Source organism: Leucoraja erinacea, chromosome 7 (genome assembly GCF_028641065.1).
Source record: "Leucoraja erinacea ecotype New England chromosome 7, Leri_hhj_1, whole genome shotgun sequence".
NCBI classification, from domain to species: Eukaryota; Metazoa; Chordata; class Chondrichthyes; order Rajiformes; family Rajidae; genus Leucoraja; species Leucoraja erinaceus.
Genome location: NC_073383.1, coordinates 1,401,375 through 1,429,083, shown reverse-complemented (window position 1 = coordinate 1,429,083; position 27,709 = coordinate 1,401,375). Strand labels below are relative to the sequence as shown.

The 27,709-nt window shown below is 40.0% G+C and overlaps 1 protein-coding gene across 3 annotated transcripts in view; it reads right to left on the bottom strand.

Moving 5' to 3' along the window:
* The window catches only part of armc8 (armadillo repeat containing 8), a 129,325-nt gene that overhangs the window by 32,907 nt on the left and 68,709 nt on the right, over positions 1–27,709 (bottom strand). For 2 of the 3 annotated variants that reach the window (XM_055637646.1, XM_055637647.1), the window contains exons 13-17: positions 20,330–20,412; positions 18,492–18,573; positions 11,962–12,048; positions 10,629–10,721; positions 2,116–2,265 (exon numbers count right to left, since the gene is read on the bottom strand). In XM_055637646.1, the coding sequence (XP_055493621.1) occupies positions 2,116–2,265; positions 10,629–10,721; positions 11,962–12,048; positions 18,492–18,573; positions 20,330–20,412 (495 nt within the window). The remainder of the gene's footprint in view (positions 1–2,115; positions 2,266–10,628; positions 10,722–11,961; positions 12,049–18,491; positions 18,574–20,329; positions 20,413–27,709) is intronic. The other variant, XM_055637648.1, reaches the window with a different exon arrangement.

Genomic DNA, 27,709 nt, shown 5'->3' with positions numbered 1-27,709 from the left:
GTGGGCAAATGCATGGCAGCTGCAGTATAATGTGGATAAATGTGAGGTTATCCACTTTGGTGGCAAAAACAGGAAAGTAGACTATTATCTGAATGGTGGCCGATTAGGAAAAGGGGAGATGCAACGAGACCTGGGTGGCATGGTACACCAGTCATTGAAAGTAGGCATGCAGGTGCAGCAGGCAGTGAAGAAAGCAAATGGTATGTTAGCATTCATAGCAAAAGGATTTGAGTATAAGAGCAGGGAGGTTCTACTGCAGTTGTACAGGGTCTTGGTGAGACCACACCTGGAGTATTGCGTACAGTTTTGGTCTCCTAATCTGAGGAAAGACATTCTTGCCATAGAGGGAGCACAGAGAAGGTTCACCAGACTGATTCCTGGGATGGCAGGACTTTCATATGAAGAAAGACTGGATAGACTTGGCTTGTACATGCTGGAATGCAGAAGATTGAGGGGGGATCTTATAGAAACTTACAAATTTCTTAAGGGGTTAGACAGGCTAGATGCAGGAACATTATTCCCGATGTTGGGGGAAGTCCAGAACTAAGGGTCACAGTTTAAGGATAAGAGGGAAGTCTTTTAGGACCGAGATGAGAAAATCACTTTTTTACACAGGGAGTGGTGAATCTGTGGAATTCTCTGCCACAGAAGGTAGTTGAGGCCAGTTCATTGGCTATATTTAAGAGGGAGTTAGATGTGGCCCTTGTGGCTAAGGGGATCAGGGGGTATGGAGAGAAGGCAGGGATGGGTTACTGAGTTGGATGATCAGCCATGATCATATCGAATGGCGGTGCAGGCTCGAAGGGCCGAATGGCCTACTCATGCACCTATTTTCTATGTTTCTATGTTTCTATGAGTTCTTGATAGAAAAATCTGTACTTGAAGTAGCTGACAATGCAGAAATCAACAACAAAAGGAATTGGATAATGATTTTAAATACAATACAAAACCATATGTGAAATGATACTGAAAGGAGATTCCAGTCAGCAACCTGAAATGAAGATCATTGAATTATTGGACTCCTGCTCAATGTATGATTCGCAATGTCCCCAATCTTGCCATGATCGTATTATTAAGTCCTACCATTATTATCTTTATGAATGGAGATTGTAGCAATTTGTATATAACACAAAATTGGAAAGGATGCAGTAAAGATTCCGAATGTTACCAGGACCTGCGGGCTTGAATTATATAATTCTACCAGGTTACATAATGCAGAGAATTTAGGCAATTATTTAAACAATATCTTAATGTGCTAAAATCCAATTTCACATGGATACTACAAAACAGGGTTACAATTATTTTGTTTCCTGCTCAATATTGGAAACTCCGTGTTTTGCATATTAGATTGCAATTTTCCCCTCATAATTCTCTACAAGTTTCAGCTATGCTGGGTTTGGGGGTGGAGGCCATTTTTAAATCAACGTAGTCATTTCAGAAAAAATGATGCCCATTCTCGTAGCTGCAATAAAATGCAATACAACAAAGTCCAAATGTGTATGGGAAGAACGGTAAAATAACAGGAACCAGTTTAGAGGGACATTCATATATAACATTTTTCCACACAATAGCCCATCAATTCACTGAAACAAAAAATAGAATTCCTATCAGAAACAAAAATTATAGCTACATATACTTTCCTACAAATACATGGGTTACTTATTGTGGATGATCAGCCATGATCACAATGAATGGTGGTGCAGGCTCGAAGGGCCAAATGGCCTACTCGTGCACCTATTGTCTATGTTTCTATGTTTCTACATGAAATATAAAGCCTCGGCAAGAAAATTCTTACACTCTTCATAGCTGAAAAGCAAAGCAGGTGCCACTTGCAAAGAACAGATTTGTTAGCTTAGTAACACTGTACAACACAAAAAACCGTTATAGAGAAACAAGAGGTCTATTAAAATGTCACCAAACATGAGCTGAAATCTAGCAACAGATACCATTATTTAGTGATTGGTTCCAGCATCTTACACTTTCTATAGCAATCTAAATTTGCCCACTTAGACCCATGGTCTTCAAAGGACAGCCCAGACAGCCAGCTGGATATTAGGAATAAAGAAAGATTGGTTGGAATGTGAAAATGTTGACATTCAAATTACAAATACATACAGGCCTAGTGGATAGGAGATTCCTGAGGAGCCCCAGAGTCTTCATTAGTACATTCACGTCTGAATCTGAGAGCAATCTGAAGAGTTGTTCTGTACTCAGCCCTCGTAAAATGTCTGTCTTTATCTTCTGGTCAGCTTGAAAAGCCATATTCTAAAAAGATTAAATTGGATGATTTAAATTGGCATTTTGCCGACATTTAATTGCGGATGGAATAATCTGCAGTACTGTAAATATCAAGATTCTTAAAATTGTGACATTTTCTTCAATAAAGCTGGCATACTTTAAAAGGATGAACTATTGAAAAACACAGAAGTAAGAGAGGTCATAGTTTTTTTTTAAGTAAGAAAGCAACACAGGAAAGTAATTGTATATTTCCTCATCTATTTTTAGAACAACGCCAAAAATATAAAACAGTATGTAAATAACACAAAATAAAATACATGCTTAATTCCTTCACTTACAGCTGGGAAAGGGAGCAAAAGACTAAAAGAGACAAACCAAGTGCACAAAAATAAACGCAAAGGCAATGCATGAATCCCATCTCCTTATTCTACTAAATTAGAATAAAGTCACGTGTAGGAAGGAACTTCAGATGCTAGATAAACTATATAGACACTAAAAGCTGGTGTAACTCAGCAGGTCAGACAGCATCTCTGGAGAAAAGGAACAGGTGACGTTTGGGTCGAGACCCTTCTTCAGTCTGCAGAATCGCCATCTATATCTCGTTTCCCTTTCCCCTGACCCTCAGTCTGAAGAAGGGTCTCAACTCAAAACTTCACCTATTCCTTTTCTCTAGAGATGCTGCCTGACCGGCTGAGTTACTCCAGCTTTTTATGTTTATCTTCAGAATAAAGTTGTGTTTTGTAGTCTAACTAAGAACAGTAGCCCCAGTTTAAGAGAATGGCCACAATTCCCTTGGTGTTAGTGGTGTTAAATTAGAATATCTGTTGACTGAATGCATAATCAACAACCATCCACGTATTTCACTTGATTCCATCTTCCAAATAATTTATATGGATTGTGAACAGTTCATTAGCAATCCCTATGAAAAAGGCATCCAACCCGAAACAAAAAAATATAGAAAATAGTTGCAGGAGTAGGCCATTCAGCCCTTCAAGCTAGAACCGCCATTCAATATGATCATGCTGATCATCCTAAATCAGTACCCCGTCCCTACTTTCTCCCCCACATCCCTTGATTCTGTTAGCCCCAAGAGCTATATCTAACACTCTTGAAAAAAATCCACTGAATTGGCCTCCACTACCTTCTGAGGCAGAGAATTCCACAGATTCACAACTCTCTGGGTGAAAAAGGTTTTTCCTCCTCAGTCCCTTATTCTTAATCATGATGATTCTTAATAATCTGTTCATTTCCCTCCACAGATGCTGCCTGACCCACCGAGTCTCTCCGGCCGGTCCAGATGCCAGAATTGATTTAGGCCATTACTATTTCAAAATTCTCAAAGCTCCTTGCTTATTAAAAAGTGATTCCAGCATTTTCTCTACTACAGACGTCAAATTATCTGTATTCTACTGCCTTCTCCCTCTCCTTTCATAATAATGAGATCATATATGTTAGCCAGATATATGGGATTCCAGAACAATTTCAGAATCTATGGCAGAATAACCCACTGTGTGCCTCTTTTATCAGCTTTCAGCTCCATTAATGTGAGTTTATTTTACTTATGCTAATTTCATTCAGCTCAACACTTCCAAGACCTGCTCTACATCATTTCTGGGAGGTTTTGTTCATTTCTTTTTCACTCTGTATTTCATTCCTTCTTTGTTGTTTGTTTGTTTGTGTTAAATGTATGTTTTTAGTGTCTTTGGGTTGTTTTATGTGGGGGGTTGGGGAGGGGGGTATTGGGGGAAATTTTTTCTAATCTCTTACCTCGACGGAGATGCGATTTTTTTCCCTATCGTATCTCCGTCCGCACTGCGGCCTAACATCGAGGAGTGGGCGGCCTTTGCTGGAGACCGAATTTGGGAGATCCACTGCGGGAGCCTGTGGACTTACCATCACGGAGCTGGCGATCCCTTTGCCATGGATCAACCTCTGGGCTCCAACCGTGGGAGACTGCGGACTTTAACATCGTGGAGCTCGCAGTCTCTGGTCACAGACCGACTTCGGGAACTCCAAGCCGCAGGAGCTTCGACCGTCAGACGCGAGAGCTTTGACCGCCAGCTGCAGGAGCTTCCATCGCTCCGACTGCAGATGGTTTGACTCCCCTGACCACGGAAGAATAAAGAGGCAGATTGGACTTTATTGCCTTCCATCACATTTTGTGTCTATCTTCGGTTTAAACCAGCATCTGCAGTTCCTCCATACTCACTTAGAATCTATATGCCAGTCCACAAACAGCTTAATTAAATCAAGGACATTTAAATCACTCATTTGCTCATCATTGGACAGAAGTCTATTCAAGCTTACACATCGGAGCTCAAATTGGAATCATGTCTTGACTAATACACTCACTCATATGTGCCTTAACCCAAAATTATTATTTTTATAAATGGGATATCTTCAAAAATAACATGTTGATTTGAAGACACTTTGTGCACCATTTATTCAAAGTCAACCAGAATGCAATACTGACTGGGTTCAAAGTAAATCCTGTGGAATGGGCTATCACATGCCAAGCACCATAAAAAAAAGTGCCAGTGCAGCAGGAGAAATCAGAAAAAAAGGTTTATTTAACGTTCTGATGAGTTTATTATGTAAGAACTGCAGATGATGGAGAAATCGAAGGTAGACAAAAAAGCTGGAGAAACTCAGCGGGTGAGGCAGCATCTATGGACTGAAGGAATAGGCGACGTTTTGGATCGAGACCCTTCTTCAGACTGTTATGTAAAGTAATTTTGCCTAACTTATGAAGCTTTTGCAACCATTACATCTGATTTATCACGTATATTTATATTAGGCCATTTTGCAAGAATACAATGGTTCCTGTACAGAAACATCAGGTGCTGTATGGATAAGGGATACAATCTTAAAGGGTACCATGTAAAACACTTCAGTGGTTGGAATCCTACCTTGTAGGGAGGAAGATGTTAGAGGTCAGCCATCCCACCCCTTGGATATCACAGGAGGAATGTCTCAGGGCCACATCCTAAGCCCAACATTAATTCAAATGTATGATTGCTCACTCATAATACTATGATGTTTAAATATATTCATAACTTTTCTAAACATGATCCATTCCAGGCCTTTTGCAGTACAACCAAAACATTTTGGTATGGGCTGATAGTAGGAAAATAACATTCACACAACAGAAGTGCCAGGCAGTTATTGTCTCAAATTAGAGAGAGTCTAACCACTCACCATTAATACTGAATGGCATTACCGTTATCTAGTTCCCCACTGCCACCATTCTGGGTATCGCCAGTGGCCAACATCTCAACTGTGCCAGCCACAATAATGATACAGGTCAAAGCCTGTATATCCAGCAGTGACATCAAACAGTGCTGCACAAGGACAAAATGTCTGTGCTGAGCATGATGCCAAGACCAAGACGTCCCAACGCATTTCCAGCAACTTTACAAGACATGTCGGTGGCTTGATGTAATTTGCTTGGAGCACACCTTCAATAACCCCCAAGGAAAACTCAACACCACCAAGAAATATACTTAACCCACACGCTATTCACAGTCCATGCCTCCAGCACTGCCTGGAGCATTGTCATCTACAAAATGCACAGCAATCGCTTACTTAGGCTCTTCTAAAAATACCTCCCAATTCCATGACCTCTAGCTGTGAGGATAGGGGCAATAGGTGAATGGGAGCTCCAACAATCATGCTGGCTTGGAACAATATCACTGGCTTGGAATTATTTCACTGGCTTGGAACTATATCACTGTTTATTGTTCAAAGTCCTCGAACTCTGCACCAAACAGCAATGTTTTATTCATTCAAAATGAAGTTTCATTTCTCTAACTTCAAGTAACACCTGCATTTCCTCACTCTCAATTCCTCCCCCATCCAAGTCACACCAGCTTCTCGTTCTCACCTAGTAAACAGCTAACAATGACCTGTTTCTTTTATCGCCGTTACTTTTCTGCATATCTTTCATTAGTTTGTTCTATATCTCTCTACTTCACCGTCTATATCTCTCGTTTCCCTTTCCCCTGTCTGAAGGGTCTCGACCCGAAATGTCATCAGTTCCTTCTCCCCAGAGATGCTGCGTCCCGCTGAGTTACTCCAGCATTTTGTGTACATCTTAGGTTTAAAACGAGCATCTGCAGTTCCCTCCTACATAAAGTTCCATTCATTCATATTTAAGTGTATTCACAAAGAACTACAGCAATTTAAGGTATTGCATCACCATTATCTTCAAATGGGCAGTCATGGATGAATAAACATTAGCCTCAAGAGTTGCATCGTGGCTTGGATCAGCAATTTGAGCACCCAGGAGCGTAAAAGACTACAGAAAGTAGTAAACACTGCTCAGTCCATCATCAGCTCTGACCTCTCTACCATCGAGGGTATCTATTGCAGTCGCTGCCTCAAAAAGGCTGGCATCATCATCAAGGACCCACACCATCCTGGCCACACACTCATCTCCCCGCTACCTTCAGGTAGAAGGTACTGGAGCCTGAAGACTGCAACGTCCAGGTTCAGGAATAGCTACTTCCCCACAGCCATCAGGCTATTAAACTCAACTGAAACAAATCTCTGAACACTAATAGACCATTATCTGTTTTTTTGCACTTTATCTGCTAATTTATTGATGTGTGGATATATTTCTATAATGGTGTATGGACACACTGATATGATATGTTCTGTATTCGTGCCTACTATATTCCATTGTGCTGATGCAAAGCAAGAATTTCATTGTCCTATCTGGGACACATTACAATAAACTCCCTTGACTTGACATCGCAATATATAAACAGAAAGTCTACATTTCCTAAGTGTGGTCTGGCATGAATCTTTGGGCAGGTTTTTGGTCACTCTTTCTTATTAATACTGTTGTGTCGTTGCTCATTTTCCTCATCATAGAATAATATTAGGGAATAGGGAAAGCTGATTAAAGCGAATGGTCTGATTGGTGATAAAAGACAAAGCCTAATAATAATCCGCTGGATTTGTCATATGAACCAACAGCAATTAGCCACTCCAATGAAAGGAAGTTACAAATTCATGTTATCCTACAGAGAGTCCAGAATATAATGGAAAATTCAGGGGCCTTATCTTGTCACTTTGCTCTGCTCATGGACTTTCCCAAAAGTTGAATGGAAGAGCCCAATCTTACCTGGACCCATCAGCATTATCCTAGAATTCATCACTAAGATCCTATGTCAGACCAGACACCATAGGGTGACACAGCGGTAGAGCTGCTGCCTTACAGCATTTGCAGCGCTGAAGACCCGGGTGCTATCTAGACTACGTGTGCTGTCTAAACTGTATGGAGTTTGTACGTTCTTCCCATGACTGTGTGGGTTTTATCTGAGAACTTCGGTTTCCAGCCACACTCAAAGACGTACAGGTTTGTAGGCTAATTGGCTTGGTAGAATTGTCCCCAGTGTGTGTAGAATAGTGTTTATGTGCAGGGATCGCGGGTTGGCGTGGACTCGGTCGGTGTACCAAAGGGGCTGTTTCTGTGCTGTTTCTCTAAACTAAACTAAAATACTATAGGCCTCTTGCAGATTATTATAAGCAGCAGAAGCATTACATTAAACTCTCTAGTTGACAAAAGAGGGCCTGTTTCCGCTCTGTGTCTCTAAAACTTAAAACAACCCATTGATTTTAATGGGATACTAAGCAAATCAAGGCAACTTTTTTTAAAAGCTTAATATTGTGATTAATGAAGTTTTAAATTATGTTCTTAGAATTATATATTTATTTATTTATTTTCATTTTAATGCTTTTTTTAAATATCTCACATGCATGTAACAATTCTTGTTAAATTCAATGATAGCTTTGACTAAACGAAAAGTTTGACCCACACATTTATTTTCTGTCAAGTTACTAGTTAGACTCAAAATTGACTTGGCCACAGAAGACACAACGGTAATCGTAGTGTTTAAGAAAGAACTGCAGATGCTGGAAAAATCGATGCTAGACAAAAATGCTGGAGAAACTCAGCGGGTGAGGCAGCATCTATGGAGCGAAGGAATAGGCAACGTTTCGGATCAAGACCCTTCTTCAGACTGATGTCGGGGGGTGGGGTGAAGAAAGGAAGAGGCAGAGACAGTGGGCTGTGGGAGAGCTGGGAAGGGGAGGGGAAGGAGGGAGAAAGCAAGGACTACCAGAAATTGGAGAAGTCAATGTTCATACTGCTGGGGTGTAAACTGCCCAAGCAAAATATGAGGTGCTGGAGGAGGCCCAGGACAGAAAGGTCAGATTCGGAATGGGGGGGGGGAGTTGAAGTGTTGAGCCACCGGGAGATCAGGTTGGCTATTGCAAACTGAGTGGAGGCGTTGAGAGAAGCGATCGCCAAGCCTGCGCTTGGTCTCACCAATGTAGAGCAGTTAAAACCTGGAACAGCGGAGGATGTAGTAGATGAGGTTAGAGGAGGTGCAGGTAAACCTCTGCCTCACCTGGAGAGATTGCTTGGGTCCTTGGATGGAGTCGAGGGGGGAGGTAAAGTGACAAGTGTTGCATTTCCTGCGGTGGCAAGGGAAAGTACCAAGGGAGGGGGTGGTTTGGGTGGAAAGGGACGAATTGACCAGGGAGTTACGGTGGGAAGCGGTCTCTGCAGAAAGCAGAAAGGGGTGGAGATGGGAAGATATGGCCAGTGGTGGGATCCCATTGGAGGTGGTGTAAATGTTGGATGATTACCTGTTGTATGCGATGTCTGGTATGGTGGACGGTGAGGACAAGGGGGACTCTGTCCTTGTTACGAGTGGGGGGATGGGGAGTGGGAGCAGAGTTACGGGGTATAGAAGAGACCCCGGTGAGAACCTCATCTATGGTAGAAGAGGGGGAATCCCCGTTCCCTAAAGAATGAGGACATCTCCGATGCCCTGGTCTGGAACACCTCATCCTGGGTAATGGTAGAGGAGTATTATTCTGACTGAAGGTCTATGACCAGTGCTATTCCATAAGGATCACTACCAGGTTCTCTGCTGTTTGTGATATATATAATTTGTAGGTGGGCTCATTTGATAGTTTGCAGACGACACAACAATTGTGGATAGTGAAGAAGGATGTCAAAGGATACAGTAGGATATAGATCAGTTGGAAATATGTGTGGAGAAATGGCAGATGGAATTCAACCCGGCCAGGTGTGAGTTGTAGCATTTCGAGAGTTCAAAATGCTACAACTCACACCTGGCCGGGTGTGAGTTGTAGCATTTCGAGAGTTCAAAATGCAAGAGGAAAGTGTACAATAAATAGTAGATTCCTGATGTACAGAGGGATCTTGGGGTTCAAGTCCATAGCTCCTTGAAAGTAGCAACACAAGTAGATCAATGTTAAGGAAGGTGGATGCTATATTTGCTTTTATTGCGGCATTGAATATAAAAGGTGGGAATTATTGTTGCAATAGACATTCGGCCTTTCGAGCCAGTACCGCCATTCAATGTGATCATGGCTGATCATCCCCAATCAGTACCCCGTTCCTGCCTTCTCCCCATATCCCCTGACTCCGCTATCTTTAAGAGCCTTATCTAGCTCTCTTTTGAAAGTATCCAGAGAACGGGCTTCACCGTCCTCTGTGGCAGATAATTCCACAGACTCACAACTCTCTGTGTGCAGCTCAATAAAACTTTGATTAGGCCACATTTGAAGTTATGCATACAATGGGGTCACCACATTACAGTAACGATGTTGAGGCTTTGGACATGTGCAAAGGAGGTTCACCAGGATGCTTCCTAGATTGGAGTGCACTGGCTACAAGGAGAGGTTGCACAAACTTGGATTGTTTTCTCCGGAAGGTCGTGGACTGAGAGATGACCCGATAGAAGTATATAAATTATGAAAGGCATAGATCGGGTAGTTAACAAGAACCTTTCTCCCAGAGTGGAAATGCCAAATACAGGAGGCATAGCTTTAAGGTGAGATGAGGAAAGTTAAAATGCGCTTTGAGGCAAGTTTTTTGTTTTACACAGTGTCAAGCAGGGTTGGTATTTGCGGTAGGTGTCTGGAACACACTGTCTGGGGAAATCAGAATGCAGATATGACAGAAACATTTTAGAGGTATTTAGACGCACATCAACTGGCAGGGGTTGGAGGACATAGACCATATGCAGGCAGATGGGATTCATTTATATTGATATAATTGTCGGCACAGCAATCATACGTTGAAGTGCCTGTTCCTTTGTTATATTGTTCCATGCTCAGAAACTGGGTATGCATCTGCATCTAATAAACATTATAAATATGCTATATTTGCTATATATATATATTAAGTACAATACTTAACATAACTAAATGAAACAACAATGTCTTGTATTTAAAGTGACTATAGTAGTAGACATGAAAGCTCCAGTATCGCTACATATAATAGCCAAAGTTTGTTTTTAATAATAAATAATATAAATTTCTCCAACTGACTTCTCATATTAACTTACCATTAATGCCCAAATCCCATTGACTCTGAGAGCTGGATTTTCACTCTGGGTCAAGTTGCATAACAGTTCCACAGCACCCGATTCCAAGATAGGCTGCAACATAAAATGCAAAACTGATCTTTTATAAATATCAATGGAATGTTCTAGTTTGCCTACTCCTAAAAGATTCAATTGGAATTTTTATAAATTATTAAATAAAATCGTAACAATTTTCTCCAATCTGGATCTCTTGCAACTTGGGTGTGGTGAAAGATCACAAAGGCAAATGAGTAGCTTTTTGTGCACAGTTCTACATTATTCGAAAGGAATTCTTAAGGCAGAGATAGATAGATTCTTGATTAGTATGGGTGGCAGGGGTTATGGGGAGAAGCAGGAGAATGGGGTTTGGAGGGAGAGATAGATCAGCCATGATCAAATTTGGAGTAGACTTGATGGGCCGAATGCCCTAATTCTGCTCCTAGCACTTATGAAAGCAGACATGAAGCTAATATACCCATATTGTTCCAATATTGTAGACATCCAATGGTTCACGTTCAACAGGGTTTAACCACACAATATAATGGTGTCCCCTGATGAGGACAGATAGAATTGCAGTGTAAATGAAACCTATTTCAGGAATGCCAGCTGTGGATAATGTACACAAATAGGAGATACATTTTCGGTATCACAAAAAAAGCTTCAATTTGACTGGCATTTTTTTTCAATAACCAAACTAATGATCATTTCAGTCCACTGGTTACTCTGACTTTTGATTTATCTCAAATTATGTGTTTATATGAATTTTATAATGGAGCAATCAGAAAATATAAAGGGATTGGAATTAGTGACAAAATATAATTGTAAATGTTGAAACTAGTGGGCCTCCTCCAGTGCCAGAGTGAGGCCCAGCGCAAATTGGAGGAACAGCACCTCATATTTTGCTTGGGTAGTTTGCACCCCAGCGGTATGAACATTGGCTTCTTCAATTTAAGATAGTCCTTGCCTTCTCCCTCCTTCCCCTCCCCTTTCCAGCTCTCCCACAAGTCTACTGTCTTCGCCTCTTCCTTTATTTTTCCCGGCCCCCCAACCCCGACATCAGTCTCGACCCGAAACGTCGCCTATTCCTTCTCTCCATAGATGCTGCCTCACTTGCTGAGTTTCTCCGGCATTTTTATCTACCTTCGATTTTTCCAGCATCTGCAGTTCTTTCTTAAACATATAATATTAAAATGTAGTTTGTTAATCACGAGGATTTTCTGATATCTTTAATAACTAATTCCAACTGAAAGAACTGACAAGTCTGCAACCGTTAAGTCAATGCTCCGAATACCCTTTTCATTTGCTAAAGACCAACCTCCTTGCTTGGGGAGAACTCAAGGAGAAGATTGCATAGTGTTGATGATGCCACCACAAGGACTTCGTCAGGAGCATTTTGTAACAACTGAAAGATAAAATGGGGAGAACCAAGGTACTTTGTATTTACATTCACCGTGATTTTAGCACAACAAAATGTTCCTTTACAAACCATCTGCTGCATTTTCTACCTTACCGCCACGGTTACATTTCACAAGTAGTTCACCGGCTGTAAAGTACTTTTGGGCATTTTATGAATCACTTTATATGTACTTTCTTTTTTTCCAGCAATTTTTCTTACAGGGATACATCAAAATGCAAGCAATATCTTGCACATCCAGTCTCGAGTTATTATGGCAATTGGAACTCATTGGCCCACAGCATAAATTTACAGAAATAAAATAATCCATCAACTAAGAAAAACATAAATAGCTAATAATCTCTGTAGTCTTGGTAATAGCTTTGGATCGCAAGAAGCCAAAAGGTCAAAGTGTAAAAAATCAAACCTATTATCCGAAATTAATCATCTTAATAACTAAATTATATAAAATGTAATATGCTTTCTACTTAAATCCAAGACGAAAACTCATCAGGAGAAAAGGAGAAAAGCAACAAAATCTCCATATAACGTGTGAGGCATTGCCTGACTCTTGCCCCTCTGACATAGTCTTGGCCATTTGACATTCTCAAAGCTGAGCAAAGACCCATCTTCTCAGTTTCATTGCTGAGAATGAGGTGAAGCCACAGCACTGAGGCAGAGACTCAGGAAATCAACTGATCAAGCAGATGTATTGATAGAGATTTTAATGTTCTTAGCAACAAACTGACGCAGCAGAAAGCTACGGTGGGTATGACTGCTTATGTATGTAGTCTTTCATTCCTTTGAAAGAAAAATATATCCCTCCAATATTTCTGCTCCTAAGACACTAGGGGATTCAGATGAGCGAGTGATTTTTTTCCAACAATGCAAAACTTACTCAGTTTTGGTGCAAAATATAATAATAATTTTCTTTCTAAATATTTACTTGAGATCATGTATAAGTAACATCAAGTTGATTTTTTGCTGTAAGATTTAAAATAAAAATCACCTAATATCAATTAATATCCTGTGAATAAATAAATATATTTCCCTGGTTTACGAACTATATTTTCTCTGCATTCTAGCTCATTTGAAGCACTTAACTTAATAGATTTGATTAATGTAGCACTCATTTGAAAAATCTACTTCAGAGATTCTGCTTCTACTACCAGGGAGACTATGGACAGTGAAATCTCGAACAAAAAGGGGAAAGCTGCCAGAGAAAATTAGTGGGTGAAGGCAAATGAACGATCGACATTCTGGGCCGAGACCTTTCATCTGGACTAGTGAAGTACAAATGAAGAGTTTTAACCCTAAACATCAACTGTCCAATTCCCTCTGCAAATGCTGCTTGATCTACTGTTCCTCCAGCTCTCTTTTTTTTAACTAATGTTAAGATAAGGGTTATTCTAATCTAGAGTCGAAAAATAATAGCCACAATTAAAATAGGTTTTTCAACTAAAATATTCTGATTCGCAAATTACAAGCAAATACTAATGAGAAAATTGTACAAAATTTGCTTGACATATTTTTGTACTTAACAAAGCAGTGGCATAAACTAGTATCATGTCGAATCATGGATACAACAGGTTTGGAGGCATAGGGACCAAACACGGGAAGGTGGGATTAGTGTAGCTGGGACATGTTGGCTGGTGTGGGCAAGTTGGGCTGAAGGACCTGTTTCCACACTGTATCACTCTATGACTCTACGTATATGTCAATCTGGAGCCCTCAGTGAAGGAGAGATTCAGTATTGTTCTAAAGGACTGATGTAAATATTCAGTAAGATAAAGATTCACAGTCACTGATAACATCAGCAAGCTAAATTAATGTCACACAGCATTCAGGCAAAACTGCAAAGACTTGGCATCATTAGTGTGCAAAACTGACAACACCTCATGACCACACATACACAGTACTATCCTGAAGCAGTCATCGGTAATGAAAAGGTTAAATGCTTTTAAATATATAAAAGACATATAATGGAATCCTGGAACAGGTTACAGCTTATATTTCGTCTCAAGCAGGCCTTTTTCAGTGGATTGATAAGAGAGAGAGAGACAAGCCAGGCTTGCTCAGGTTGCTGTGTACTGAGACAATGACCGATGCCTTTGACATGCGTCTACCAATTGATGAGAGAGAAGCCCAGACTTGTCTCAGTGATGTATATTGAGACAATGACCGATGCCTTTGACATGCATCTACCAATTGATGAGAGAGAAACCCAGACTTGTCTCAGTGATGTATATTGAGGCAATGACCGATGCCTCTCAGTGATGTATATTGAGACAATGCCCAGACTTGTCTCAGTTTGTAAATGACAATGACCGATGCCTTTGAAATGTCTTGTCTTGAAATTACCAACTGATAAGATGCCTTTGAAATGTGTCTACTAATTGACAAGAGACAAGCTCAGATGCATCCTGTGGTAATGTGTAGTGACTGTATCTCTGACCATGATTAACATCTTTGGAATGTGACTGTGACAAACACACAGTATAAAATATCATGCAATTCTTTGTTAATTGAAGTGGTGACACGAGGAAAGTCAAGTGTCTGTGTTGCTTACTTGACTGGAGTATCCCCGTCACTTCGATCGGCCGATGATCAGTAAAGTTTGGGTTGGTCTATCTAACCTTTTTCGGAGTTGCCTGTTTATTAAGAAGTGAACCTTAACAGTGAACTATGCCACACAAATACGATCAATGAATTAACCTGAATACCTGTTACCAAAACAGCCAACAATATCATGGGAGACTCCTTCCACCTCTGCAACGGACTGTTCCAGCTGCTACGGTCAGGCAAACGCCTCCGTTGCCATGCGGTGAGAACGGAGAGGTTGAGAAGGAGTTTCTTCCCAGAGGCCATTCGGACTGTAAACGCCTATCTCACCAGGGACTAACTCTACTGAACGTTTTTCCTTAAATTATTTATTATGTAAAAGAATATGTGTATTATGATTGTGTTTATAGTTTGTTTGGTTGTTTGTCTTTTGCACAAAAGTCCGCGAGCATTGCCACTTTCATTTCACTGCACATCTCGTATGTGTATGTGACAAATAAACTTGACTTGACTTGACTTGAAATACATACCATTCTTGCTCTATGAACTAATGAAAATACTAAGGCTGACTGAATAAAGTGCACCCTGGTTTTAACGGCATAAAAGGTCAACATCTCCTGCTCAGAAAAGTTAATTTCTTCACAATGCCATGAGTGTTAAGTGTTTAAGTGTTAAAGATATTTAATTTCCGTTGGTTGTGTCATGTTATTTTTCTAAAATGATTACCACTAATTGGTTTGCCTTTTGAATCATTCATTCTGACTCTCAGGCTGAAGAAAGATCTCAACCCGAAACGTCACCATTCTTTCTCTCCAGAGATGCTGCCTGTCTTGCTGAGTTACTCCAGCATTTTGTATCTATCTTCGGTGTATAACCAGCTTCTGCAGTTCCTTCCTACATTGCTCAAATTAATTGATGACTTAACTACTCATGGATACCACACGGACATTGAGCTGACTTGTGATTACTGTTTGCTATCGGTTTCATATCAGTGGTATCCTACTTGAAACTTGCCTTGACCCCAACTCGTACAAACTGCACAGAAGATAGATACAAAATGCTGGAGTAACTCAGTGGGACGGGCAGCATCTCTGGAGAGAAGGAATGGGCGATGTTTCGGGACAAAGAAGGGTCTTCGTCCCCAGTCTGAAGAAGGGTCTTGACCTGAAACTTCACCCATTTCTTCTCTCCAGAGATGCTGCCTGTCCCACTGAGTTACTCCAGTATTTTGTGTCCATCTTCAGTTTAAACCAGCATCTGCAGTTCCTTCCTATACATTTCGTATAACTGCACTCTGAGACAAGTTGGAGGTTCAGTTGCCTCAAGTGAGTTCAACAAGGAAGCAAAAATGCAATGACCTTTATGAATTCAGTTGGGAAAAAAAAGCACAATTTCAAGCTTTGTTATCTGGCAAGCAGAAATGTAAAGCAGCAGTTTCTAGTGCAGTGTACAAGGTGAAACGGGAGGGAAACCATAGCTCCGTGGTCAATCAAAGAGTATAAAATGAAGCTGAAAAAGGGTGCAAGTGATAAAGGTAGTAATAATAACAGAGGAGAGAGACAAGCTAAATTATATTTGAGTCTGAACAAGGGTCTTGACCCAAAACGTCAACCATAGTCCCCTTGCCCAAAAAAACCCCACATTTCCAGCCTCAACGACTACCGGCCAGTCGCACTCACACCAGTGGTGATGAAGTGTTTTGAAAAACTGGTCCGGGGTCATATCACATCACTCCTGCCCCGAAGCTTTGACCCCCACCAGTTTGCGTACAGAGCAAATAGATCTACAGAGGACGCTGTAGCCACAGCTCTCCATGCTGCACTGTCTCACCTGGAGCAGCGGGGGAGCTACGTGCGGATGCTCTTTGTGGACTACAGCTCTGCTTTTAATACCATCCTTCCCCACAAACTGGTGGACAAACTGGGGGACTTGGGACTTCCACACTCCACCTGCATGTGGATAAATAGCTTCCTGTCGGGTCGCAGCCAGAGAGTCAGAGTGGGCCATCACACATCCACGGCCCTCAGCCTCAGTACCGGCTCTCCACAGGGCTGCGTGCTGAGCCCCCTGCTCTACACCATCTACACACATGACTGCACCCCCGCCCACCACAGCAACACCATTGTCAAATTTGCGGATGACACTACGGTGGTGGGACTCATCTCCGGGGGGGACGAGTACGCCTACCGGGATGAGGCAGAGCAGCTGACAGTGTGGTGTGGAGAAAATAACCTGCTCCTCAACACCTTAAAGACAAAGGAAATAATAATAGACTTCAGGAAGAATAAAACGGACATGGTACCATTAATTATCAGAGGGGACTGTGTGGAGAGGGTGGCGGATTTCTGCTTCCTGGGAATCCATATTGAGGAGGACCTGACGTGGAATGTGAACACCACTGCGCTGCTGAAAAAGGTCCAGCAGAGACTGCACTTCCTGAGGGTGCTCAGGAAGAATAACATCACTCAGAGACTGCTGCTGTCCTTTTATCGGTGCTCCATTGAGAGCATCCTAACATACTGTGTATGCGTATGGTACACCAGCTGCACAGCGGCTCAGAGGAAAGCGCTCCAGAGGTCCATTGACAACGCCCAGAGGATTGTCGGCTGCCCTCTCCTTACCTTGGAGGACTTACACAGTTCCCGCTGCATCAAAAAATCCCAGAGTATTATAAAGGACATTTCCCACCCCGGACACTCCCTGTTTGAACTGTTGCCGTCAGGCAGACGGTACAGATCTACAAGGACAAGGACAAACAGACTTAAAAACAGTTTTTACCCCACTGCTATAAAGGCACTAAATGTAGCTGCCAAGGAACGCAGGGGCGATACATACTAAGGGACTGTGGTACACTGTGAAATCGACAGAAGGATGTAGGGTTGGGTGTTTATGCGTGCTATTTTCATGATATTTATTTTAGTTGTTTATCTTTTTTTAATATTTTACCTTGTATGTATCGTTAGCTTTTAGAAATGTTTGAATGGTGCACTGACTGGCTGACATTTTTAAATTTTGTTGTACATGGTTCATGTTACAATGACAATAAAGAAACTATTCTATATTCTATTCTATTCCTTCTCTCCAGAGATTCTGCCTGTCCTGCATTTTGTGTCTATCTTCGGTTTAAACCAGCATCTGCAGTTCCTTCCTACATACTAAATTTTACCGTCTGGATCAGAAAAAAAAACAGCGTGACCAAAAACATAAAATAAAAATTTGACAACTGGCAAAAAAGGGAATCCAAAAGTTTTTGGCAGGCAAATTAATCCTAAAAGCGTTGCTGGAGCAGTAGAAAGGCTGATTTAAGAACTTAAATGAAATCTACCACTGAAGGCAGAAAGCATGCCTGCATCACCAGAGCAGCATGTGGATGGGTGTTTACTAAGCAAGAGGGCATTACTAAAACTGCAGGAGACCAGTTCAGGATATTGGATACAACAAAATTAAAGGAGAGGTGCCAGAATGCTGACAGCATTTGAAGTACTGAATCAGATGCATTCTACATTATGAAACAAGAATATAATTTCAGAAGAGGATAAAGCTGCTGCCTGAAGATCAGTCGGCTTAATCCCAATGACAGAAAAGCTTTACAATTCAATAAAGGAGAACATTAATAGCCAAATTTATTTGCAGGCCAAAAAACCCCATTAAAACCAATTGTCACTGGCACACTTGGAAGACTGAATTCACAAGTGAATTTCACCTATGAACTTTATTAGTACAAAATGGTAATATGTAATTACATTCAACTTCATTGTCTGCACCACACTTTTCAGATGAGTGGCAGAAACAAAACTGATTTACTAAAAACTCAAACTCCACTGAGAAACAAAATGTTTATGATTTATTCTGGTATAATATAAGCTTCAATAAATGTATGTTACTTCTACCTTCATTAGTGGCTTCCATACTGTATGGTCCTGAAAACTAGTCCGAAGCTGTTGTACCGACCTGGACAGACTGTGCAAACATCTAGAAATGGAAATTGGGAAAATATACAAATCTTCGTAAAAATACAGATGTGATCGTCCTTCTGTACAGGAACAAGGATGATCAAATGTTCAAAACCAGTGATTAAAGGGAGACAAAAATGCTGGAGAAACTCAGCGGGTGAGGCAGCATCAATGGAGCGAAGGATAGATAAAGCGCTCCATAGATGCTGCCTCACCCGCTGTTTCTCCAGCATTTTTATCTACCTTCGATTTTTCCAGCATCTGCAGTTCCTTCTTAAACCAGTGATTGTCAGTTATAGAAGACGTACTTCTGATAATATTTGAAGTAGCCAAACCAAACTATTTATTAAAAACATTGATGGTCCTCAGTAGGAGGTCTGGTTTGGCAGATAAGTCAAACAGACATTTGCATTCTTCATTTATGAAGAAGGATATATTTTTAAATTGTTCAGAGAAAACTAAATATTAATGAAGAGGGGAAAAAAATAATAATTTAGAAACATTTACAGGGATGAATTGACACAAATCATCATATCCAGATGAAACAAGAACTGTGGGAAGCATTTACTTCAATTTCCTAAATCACCTGCATTTAGAGACAGTATGAGAGGATGGGGAGTAGAAACAAATCTTACTACTTAATTAAGAGTTATGAAAACATCGAAGTGCAGAAAAGCAAAGGTAACAGCAGACTGCAAATAATACACCAAGGATGGAGCAAATGTGCTATATTTTATGTGTTAATAATTAATCATTATTTCTAAAATCTACTTAATCATCTTTTAATAGTTTATTTCAATTTTAATATTTTCTTAAATGACACGGTTGAGATGTCAGCACCTGAAGTTTGGCTGCAGAGAGTCATTAAGGTATGTCCTTTCCTGGACCAAATGAGTGAATGCAAGCAGGAAGCACAAAGGGTGGCATTGAGCAGTCACCGGGTCCAGCCCAATATTGCATTAAAGAAGGACATTGTTTGGGAATCTAAGTGAAAGGACATATTTCCAAACTGCCAGTTGATATCCAGAAGATTATTTTCCAAAGATGATGCAAAAAAAAAATGGGAAAGAATCAAAACAAAGTCATCCACTCATCAAAAAAACATACATGACTTTGGGAAGTAAGGAATAAGAAGTGGAGGATAGAAAATGGCCAATTGAAATTAAAAGGAGAGTAGATGTGCAACCAGAACCAGCAGAGAAAATAAATGAAGATGAATGATCTCCATCCCAAAATAAAATTGTCCATTGAACATTTATGGTATTAATCATGAGAGAGAGTTACAGCACTGTAAGATCACAAGGTCACAAGGAAAATTAAGGATCTTCCGTCAAGCCAATCTACACGTCTACATATAAACTCAACAATAGCCCTCCTCATAGTGAATTAATTGAAAGCATGGCCACAGTTGTCAAACTTTCATTCTAATCATTTTTTGTTTAATTATTCAAACACAAAACAATAATTTGCTTCATATTTCCCAATCAAATAAAAGTAATATCAACATTTACATTGTAGGACAGTATACAAGGACATAACAAGTGTTATGGTTAACAGACCTTCAATCAATTCTTCAATGTTGTAAATACAAATGCTTAAAATGCAAAATCATGATCAACTACATGCTAATCTACTAATTGTATCACAATTTTTTTTTTTTTTAACATTAATTCCACGTTTATCATTCATCCACGTTATCATAGGTTGATTATTAAAAGTTCAGTATCTAATGATGCATTTAAACTTTTGGACTGGTGAGTTTCAATATTCCATACCTGACAGCAGCTAACCGCACTTTGATACTAGACTCAGCTAAGCCAGTCACAATTCGGTCCATCATATTCTCAGTCTCAATTATCTAGAACAAAAAGTTAATAGCAACATAAATAACCAACAGGATATGTGACTGGAGAAATTCACTGAGGCAAAATTAAATTTAGCCATTGTACTTTACTAGAAGTTAAATTATTGTAATTGTGGTTAAGCAAAAAGTGACCAAAATTATTCCAAGTGTTTTCATCAATAGATGAAATTATTTCATTTGATACATTGATAACAGAAACTCACATGGCCTAAAGAAAAAAAAAAGAAAAGAGGTAATCTGTGCCAATCCTTTAACAACACGTTGGGGTCCATTTTATTGTGTTTAGCATCACTTGGGACTATCGATTGCAACATTCTTTTCTGCACCACCCTAAAGTTTTGCTCTCCATTTAAAAGATCACAAATAAGTGATGGTATATGGACACATTGATATGTTCTGTATTCATGCCTACTATATTCTGTTGTGCTGAAGCAAAGCAAGAATTTCATTGTCTTATCTGGGACACATGACAATAAACTCTCTTGACTTGACTTGACTTGACTTAAATCTTTCGGCACCCAAAAGTCAAGACATGATTTTTCTTCATCAGCAGCAGTAGCTGTTTTTACAATGAACTGTGTTTGTGAGAGGCTCTCGTGCAGTGACAACATTGCCTGCTCCTGGGTTTGGTCATTTGATAAACAAAGTAGAGATTGCATTATTCTGATTAGCAATTTAATGCAAATCCTTTTTATAACAGCTCAAGGAAATGATTTAAAAATGGATTAAAAAAAATTATAGTATTTTTGATTTCATAACCAACATATTTATTCTCAAAATGAGATCAAAGTGAAGCACCTCTGGATTAAAACACCTTTCTGCAAACCCTTTTGTACCTGGGGAGGGGTGGACTCACAAAACAATCAAATAAAGATAGAATTATTGGGTGACTTGCAAAGTTTTTAGTTTAGTTTAGAGATACAGCGCGAAAACAGGCACTTCGACCCACCGAGTCCGCATCGACCAGCGATCCCCGCACATTAACACTATCCTACACACACTAGGGACAATTTTTACATTTACCAAGCCAATTAACCTACAAACCTGTATGTCTTTGGCATGTGGGAGGAAACTGAAGATCTCGGAGAAAACCCACGCAGGTCGCGGGGAGAACGTACAAACTCCGTACAGACAGCACCCATAGTCGGGATCGAACTCCGATGCTGCATTCGCTGTAAGGCAGCAACTCTACCGCTGCGCCACCGTGCCGCCCTAGTTAAGTTACAAACGTCAGGCAAACTTACATAGAGACATAGAAAATGGGTGCAGGAGTAGGCCATACGGCCCTTCAAGCCAGCACCGCCATTCAATATGATCATGTCTGATCATCCAAAACTCGTTCCAGCTTTCTCCCCTTACCCCTTGATTCCGCTAGCCCTAAGAGCTCTATCTAAATCTCTTTTGAATGCATCCAGTGTATCGGCCTCCATGGCCTTCTGAGGCAGAGAATTCCACAAATTCACAACTCTCTATGTGAAAAAGCTTTTCCTCATCTCAGTTGTAAATGGCCTACCCCTTATTCTTAAACTGTGGCCCCTGGTTCTGGACTCCCCCAGCATCAGGAACATGTTTCCTGCATCTAGCGTGTTCAATCCCTTAAGAATTTTATATGTTTCTATAAGATCCACTCTCATCCTTCTAACCCAGGTTCACAAAATCCATCCCAGGTTTACAAAAAGCCAGATTCTGTGTAATCTTGATGTGTGAGCTGAGTTATTCTCTCAATTATTCCACAGCTCTCTCAGCACATGCTATTTGAGATGCATAACTCTGCCCCCTCTCCTGACCTGCCTGATTCGTTGTGTGGGAAGGAACTGCAGATACTGGTTCACACCGAAGATAGACACAAAATGCTGGAGTAACTCATCAGGACAGGCAGCATCTCTGGATAGAAAGAATGGATGAGTTTTCGGATCGAGACCCTTCTTCAGATTGAGACTTCAGACTCTCAGTCTGAAGAAGGGTCTCGACCCAAAACGTCACTTATTCCTTCTCACCAGAGATGCTGCCTGTCCCACTGAGTTACACCAGCATTTTGTGTCTGTGATTCATTGTTACCCATGTGCACAGTGGCCTATACTGACCTGGCAGCACAACCACATCTTGAATTTTTAAAAATAATTTGCATTTAACCCACTGCATGAACTTTCCTGATCCTATTCTCCACAAGTCCAGACTCTACAACCCTTCAACAACTCTTTTCATCCAATGCTCCCCCCACATCCCCAATTAACATCACTTCACACATGCTGCCTGTGCTTTAGCTGGGAGCATCTACCATCTATAGCCCCTTCTGTTCCTACGTCCTGCAAAACCATGCTGAAAGCTTACTTCACCTGCCCCAACGTCTCTTGCATAACTCAATGTCAAATCCATCACATGGAGATCCTGAGGAAACAAATTCTTTTTTTTTTTTAAAAAGAGGCAAAATTAAATCTTGAAATTAAGATTTTATATAACTTGTCTAATATTATCTAATTTATCAATTATCCTTCTCAAAATATAACAATTTTTTCTGAAATATAACATTTATATATATATTTCAAAAATATAACATTTTTGTGCTAAGTTCAGCACAAAAATGTGAATTCCCATTCAGGAATACAATTTCCAATACTGCCCATCTCTTGAGAGTCAGAGACACTAACACCTGGATTTCACCATCTCATTACAATCTCCAACATCTCTTTCCAGAAATTGGCAGCACATCAGCTTTCAATGCATTTTTTCAGGACAATTCTCGCAAGCCCTCCACACTCCATTCCCAATCAAGACTTCAAATAGAATTTTCTTTTCAATACGATTGGAATCTTGAGTATAAAGATAAGGCAACATTTCTGTTACGGATCAACCATCTAACCATTAACAACAGGTGGAAGCAGAATCCATTCCTTGAATGGGATTAGAGAAGCACTGGGTTTTTACAATAACCCCACAGCTTTCATGGTTCTTTGCTGGAGCTAGCTCAGCCACAAGCCAAATTTAAATTCACAGAGAATGGAGAAACAAGGAACTGCAGGTGCAGTGTACAAAAAGGCAAAAAGTGCCGGAGCATCTCTGCAGGTTAGGCATCATCTCTGGAGAACATAGATAGGTGATGTTTCTGGTTGCGACCCTTCTTCAAACTGTGAATCAACTCTGTGTGACAATCAGTCTTAAAAAGGATCCCAACCAAAAATATCACCTCTCCAAGTTCTCCAGAGAAGCTGCCTGACCCTCCGAGGTACTCCAGCGCTGTGTATCTTTTTAAAAAAAAATTACTATTTATCAAGCATTGACCTCTGGTTTGCCAGTCGAAAAACAATCACAAGGCTAGTCTATCATTTTAAACCAAGGCAGCAGTATTTTATCCCCAAATATTTCTTCCACCATGTGATTTTAAAAAGAGAATTAATTAATTGCAGGATGTATTCAGCGGTGTTTGTTGCTAAACTTTGCATGTTGTATCTTTCAGGACAGGCCCCTGTTATGCAGAGGAGTGATGAGAATCACTGGAAATTTTTGTTTCTTAGGTAGAACAGATTAAACCCAATCCTCAGAGGTATCCTTGACAAAATCAAGGGATATGGGGTTAGTGCAGGCCCTTGGCATTGAAGGAAATAATCAACCATGATCGTATCAAATGATTTGTCAGGCATGGGGCACTTGATTCTATTCCTTTCAATAAAAGTACCAGTTTCAACTCAAATAGTACCACCACTTGAAAAGATTTTATGGGCATAGCAGAAAAAGTGCAAAAGCAAACTTTATATTTAGTAATATGTACATCCCTGAAAAGCTGAATGAAAATCCATAAATTATAACAGATATGGATTCATCAAGTTGTTGGTTAGATTTGTAGTTATGCACAAATTTTATCATTAGCATTGTTTTTTGTTTACATTTTAAGAGTTATTTTTTAGTAACTAACTCTAATTTTAGAGTTTATAGTCTTTCTAAATATACACATTTTTTCAGTGCTCAAAGAAACATACGTTAACATGTCTACATCTTAAAGGTTAAAATGTCTCTTCAAATGCTTGAGACTCACAGTATTTCCATAGTTCAAGCTATTTTTAATTCTAATTTCCATCAGATGTATTTTAATTTATCTAACTTCAACATTAAATTAACACCCTTAAACAATCAATTTCATTATAACTAGAAATTCAGTTCAATGGAAATGAGAATGACAGAAAATTAGAGCGCTAAATGTGCTGAAGAATGACAACAATAGTTGTAGGAGAATACTCTTAACAAATTCGCACAATGCAGATTTCTCGCTAGATAAATTGGAAGGTAAGTTTTTGTTTGCGTGTTTCTCCTTTTCAAAATTGTCTGGAGTCATGGTGAGTGAGGAAAGGCCGCATTAATCTACATCTAAATGAGCTCATGTTCTGCGGCAAATTGACTCAAATATTAAAAACTTTGTTGGCTATCTCAGATTTCAATATGAAGACAGACAGAAAGTGCAAACTGCATATCTTCACCAAAAAGTGTGTGTACATGTGATTATTAGAAATCCTCCATATTTTGTAGTGGCAAACAGCTTTCAACACTTAATGCTACCATGCTCATGAAAGTGCAATTTGTCTATTATATGCAAGAGCTAATAAAATATAGCAGTCATATAAAAATGGTTAAATGCACTAAAGCAACAATCCTTATGCTTCTTTTATATGATGACTACTGCTAGGAAGTTCCACAATCTATCAATAACCAGGGCCAGATATGACTCAAGTATTTCCTCTCCCAAAAAATCTAAGACTGATTTGCTCCAGTCAGCCTGCATACTGACTGGGTTTAATTACAACATTAGCTTTGATCGAAAGTGAAATTGACTTACACCGCTGGCATAGTGGCAATATAACTGTAACTTTAAAACACCCTCCACTCAAAGCAGAACTCATTCTCACATTATGTGTAGGAAGGAACTGCAGATGCTGGTTTAAACCAAAGATAGGCACACAAAATGCATCCAGAGCTGCTGCCTGTGACTCCAGCTTTGTGTGTTATTCTCACATTATGATGTGCAGCAGGAGAGAATTATTATGAGCCCTACAGACCTGGAGATGATTTTATTTGTCCTTCAGCTCACAAACATTAGATATTTTCTCAGTGAACAATCGTTGAAATAACCCAAACATAATCAGGGCACAAAATTGCAGCTGCTGGGATTATTGTGTAGAAGTGGTATTTGTGTTCATTATATTTTAAGAATCAAGCATCATCATCGCGTGTGTACTTGACAGCCAAGTAGAGGCATCTGCACCGACAAAGTACTCAAATACTGCAACGACCAACTTTAAAGCTGCCAATACAAACGGCTAATAATCACCAATAGTTTCCTGAAATAAACAATCCGTTTGTGCTAAATGTGAAAGTTTTTAGTGGAGGATGCTGTACATAACAAGATAAGACAGAACTATTTGTAATTACTGAACTAAGGTTATTTCAAGAGAACCATTTCTTACTGAACTGAGAATAGACAACTGAGCGATTTTGTAACTTATTGTTGATTTATTGTGCTCCCAATAACCAAATCATTTTGTATTCAATCATTTTTCTGAAAGAATTGCGAAAACAGGACATTGGCTAATCAAAAAGGTATGCCATTCACAGCAAGATACAACACTGCATAGAAATTTAGTGGCTTTTGCTGTAAAATGAATGCTTTGAAAACAGGTAGAGCTGTGTAATTTTTTGAACAATGACGAGTGATCTTTAATATGCACAGTGACATGCATTTGGCTTAATGCCACGTCCATTGGAATCAACTCCAATAATCCTGCCATGTGTCATTAGGCTGCCATTATGAATTGGGAGTTCAAATGTTTGACATGATGCTGGATTTCTCAGCCCTGAGGTGTGTAGATGAAAATGGGATCAGTGGCCAGAATCTGGCAAATTAGAACCATCAAAAAATAGTTCTATTCACTAACTAATTTTTGAAGCTCCAACTGAGGAACTACAGAACTGCAACTCATTTAAATACATTCAAAGGATTATTTTAATGATGCATATACGTCACTTGTGTCTACATTACAATAATTGTTTTCTATTGTTAATCTTGCTCTGCTGTCATAGTTCTCTGCAAAAGACTATATTATTATTGCACTATATTTGTTATTCATTGAACTTTTTCTTTTTTTTTCTCTTCCCTCGTTATGTACAATGTTTACATATTCACATATTCTGTTGTACTGCAGCAAGTAAGAATTTCATTGTCCCATCAGGGACATATGACAATAAGACACTCTTGACTTGACTCTAACCCCCGTTTACTATTCTCCATACTTACCTTAGCCAAATCCAGAAAGCCAATCCCATTTGCCAAGTTGGTCCAGGAGCTGAGTGGCAGCAGGACCTCAAAAGGAGTGGTGTGATGGGTCAGAGCAAGCACTCATACAGTTCTTCTGGACCTTCTGACAGTGAGCCATGTCAGGGATGGGGCTTTGCTGCTTGTCAAAATGGTCAATTTTCTTTACAATGTTTCTGAATGTCAAACATTCAAAAACATTTGCAAACTATTAAAAATGAAATTTCCAAAACAAAGCAACCAAAACAAAATTATAAAAGCATAATGAAGTCTTAGTTTTCATTTTCTTCCCCATACCCAAAAATCTCCAATCAAATGGATGTCCTCCAATATAATTGAGAGTTTTGTTTAGAGATACAGCAAGAAAGAGGCCCTTTGACCCATCGAGTCCATGCCGATCATCGATCACATGTACATTGGTTGCATGTTATCCCAGTTTTGCAACCTACATACCAGGGGCTATCAACAGAAGCCAAATAACCTACAAACCTGCACGTCCATGGAATGTGGGAGGAAGCCAGAGCACACGGAGAAAACCCACCTGGTCACAGGGAGAACATGCAAACTCTGCACAGACAGCAGCACCCCGTAGTCAGGTTCGAACCTAGGTCTCTGGCGCTGTGTGGCAGCAGCTCTACTGCACCACTGGGCCGCCTCTAAATCTACAAATAAACGCAGAGAAAGCTCAATGAGCATCTGGCCCTTTGCTGTACTCCATGGGAACTTGAGGAATGAAGAGCATATGGGTAGTGGGTGTCGTAAAATGTACCAGTACTGGGAAGTGGATGGCCACATGACAGCCCTGAAATATACTAGTACTGACACCCAAAGTTCAGGGTGGCGTAAATATTTGTAGTGATTCAATTATGTACAAAATAATTTGAGGTGCCTTAACATTAGGAAGGACAAAGTATACTATTAAAGTTGACTATAAGGACAAATAGATATCCCAATTTTAGCGGTTAATGAGAGTACAGCAGACAAAAAGAAAAT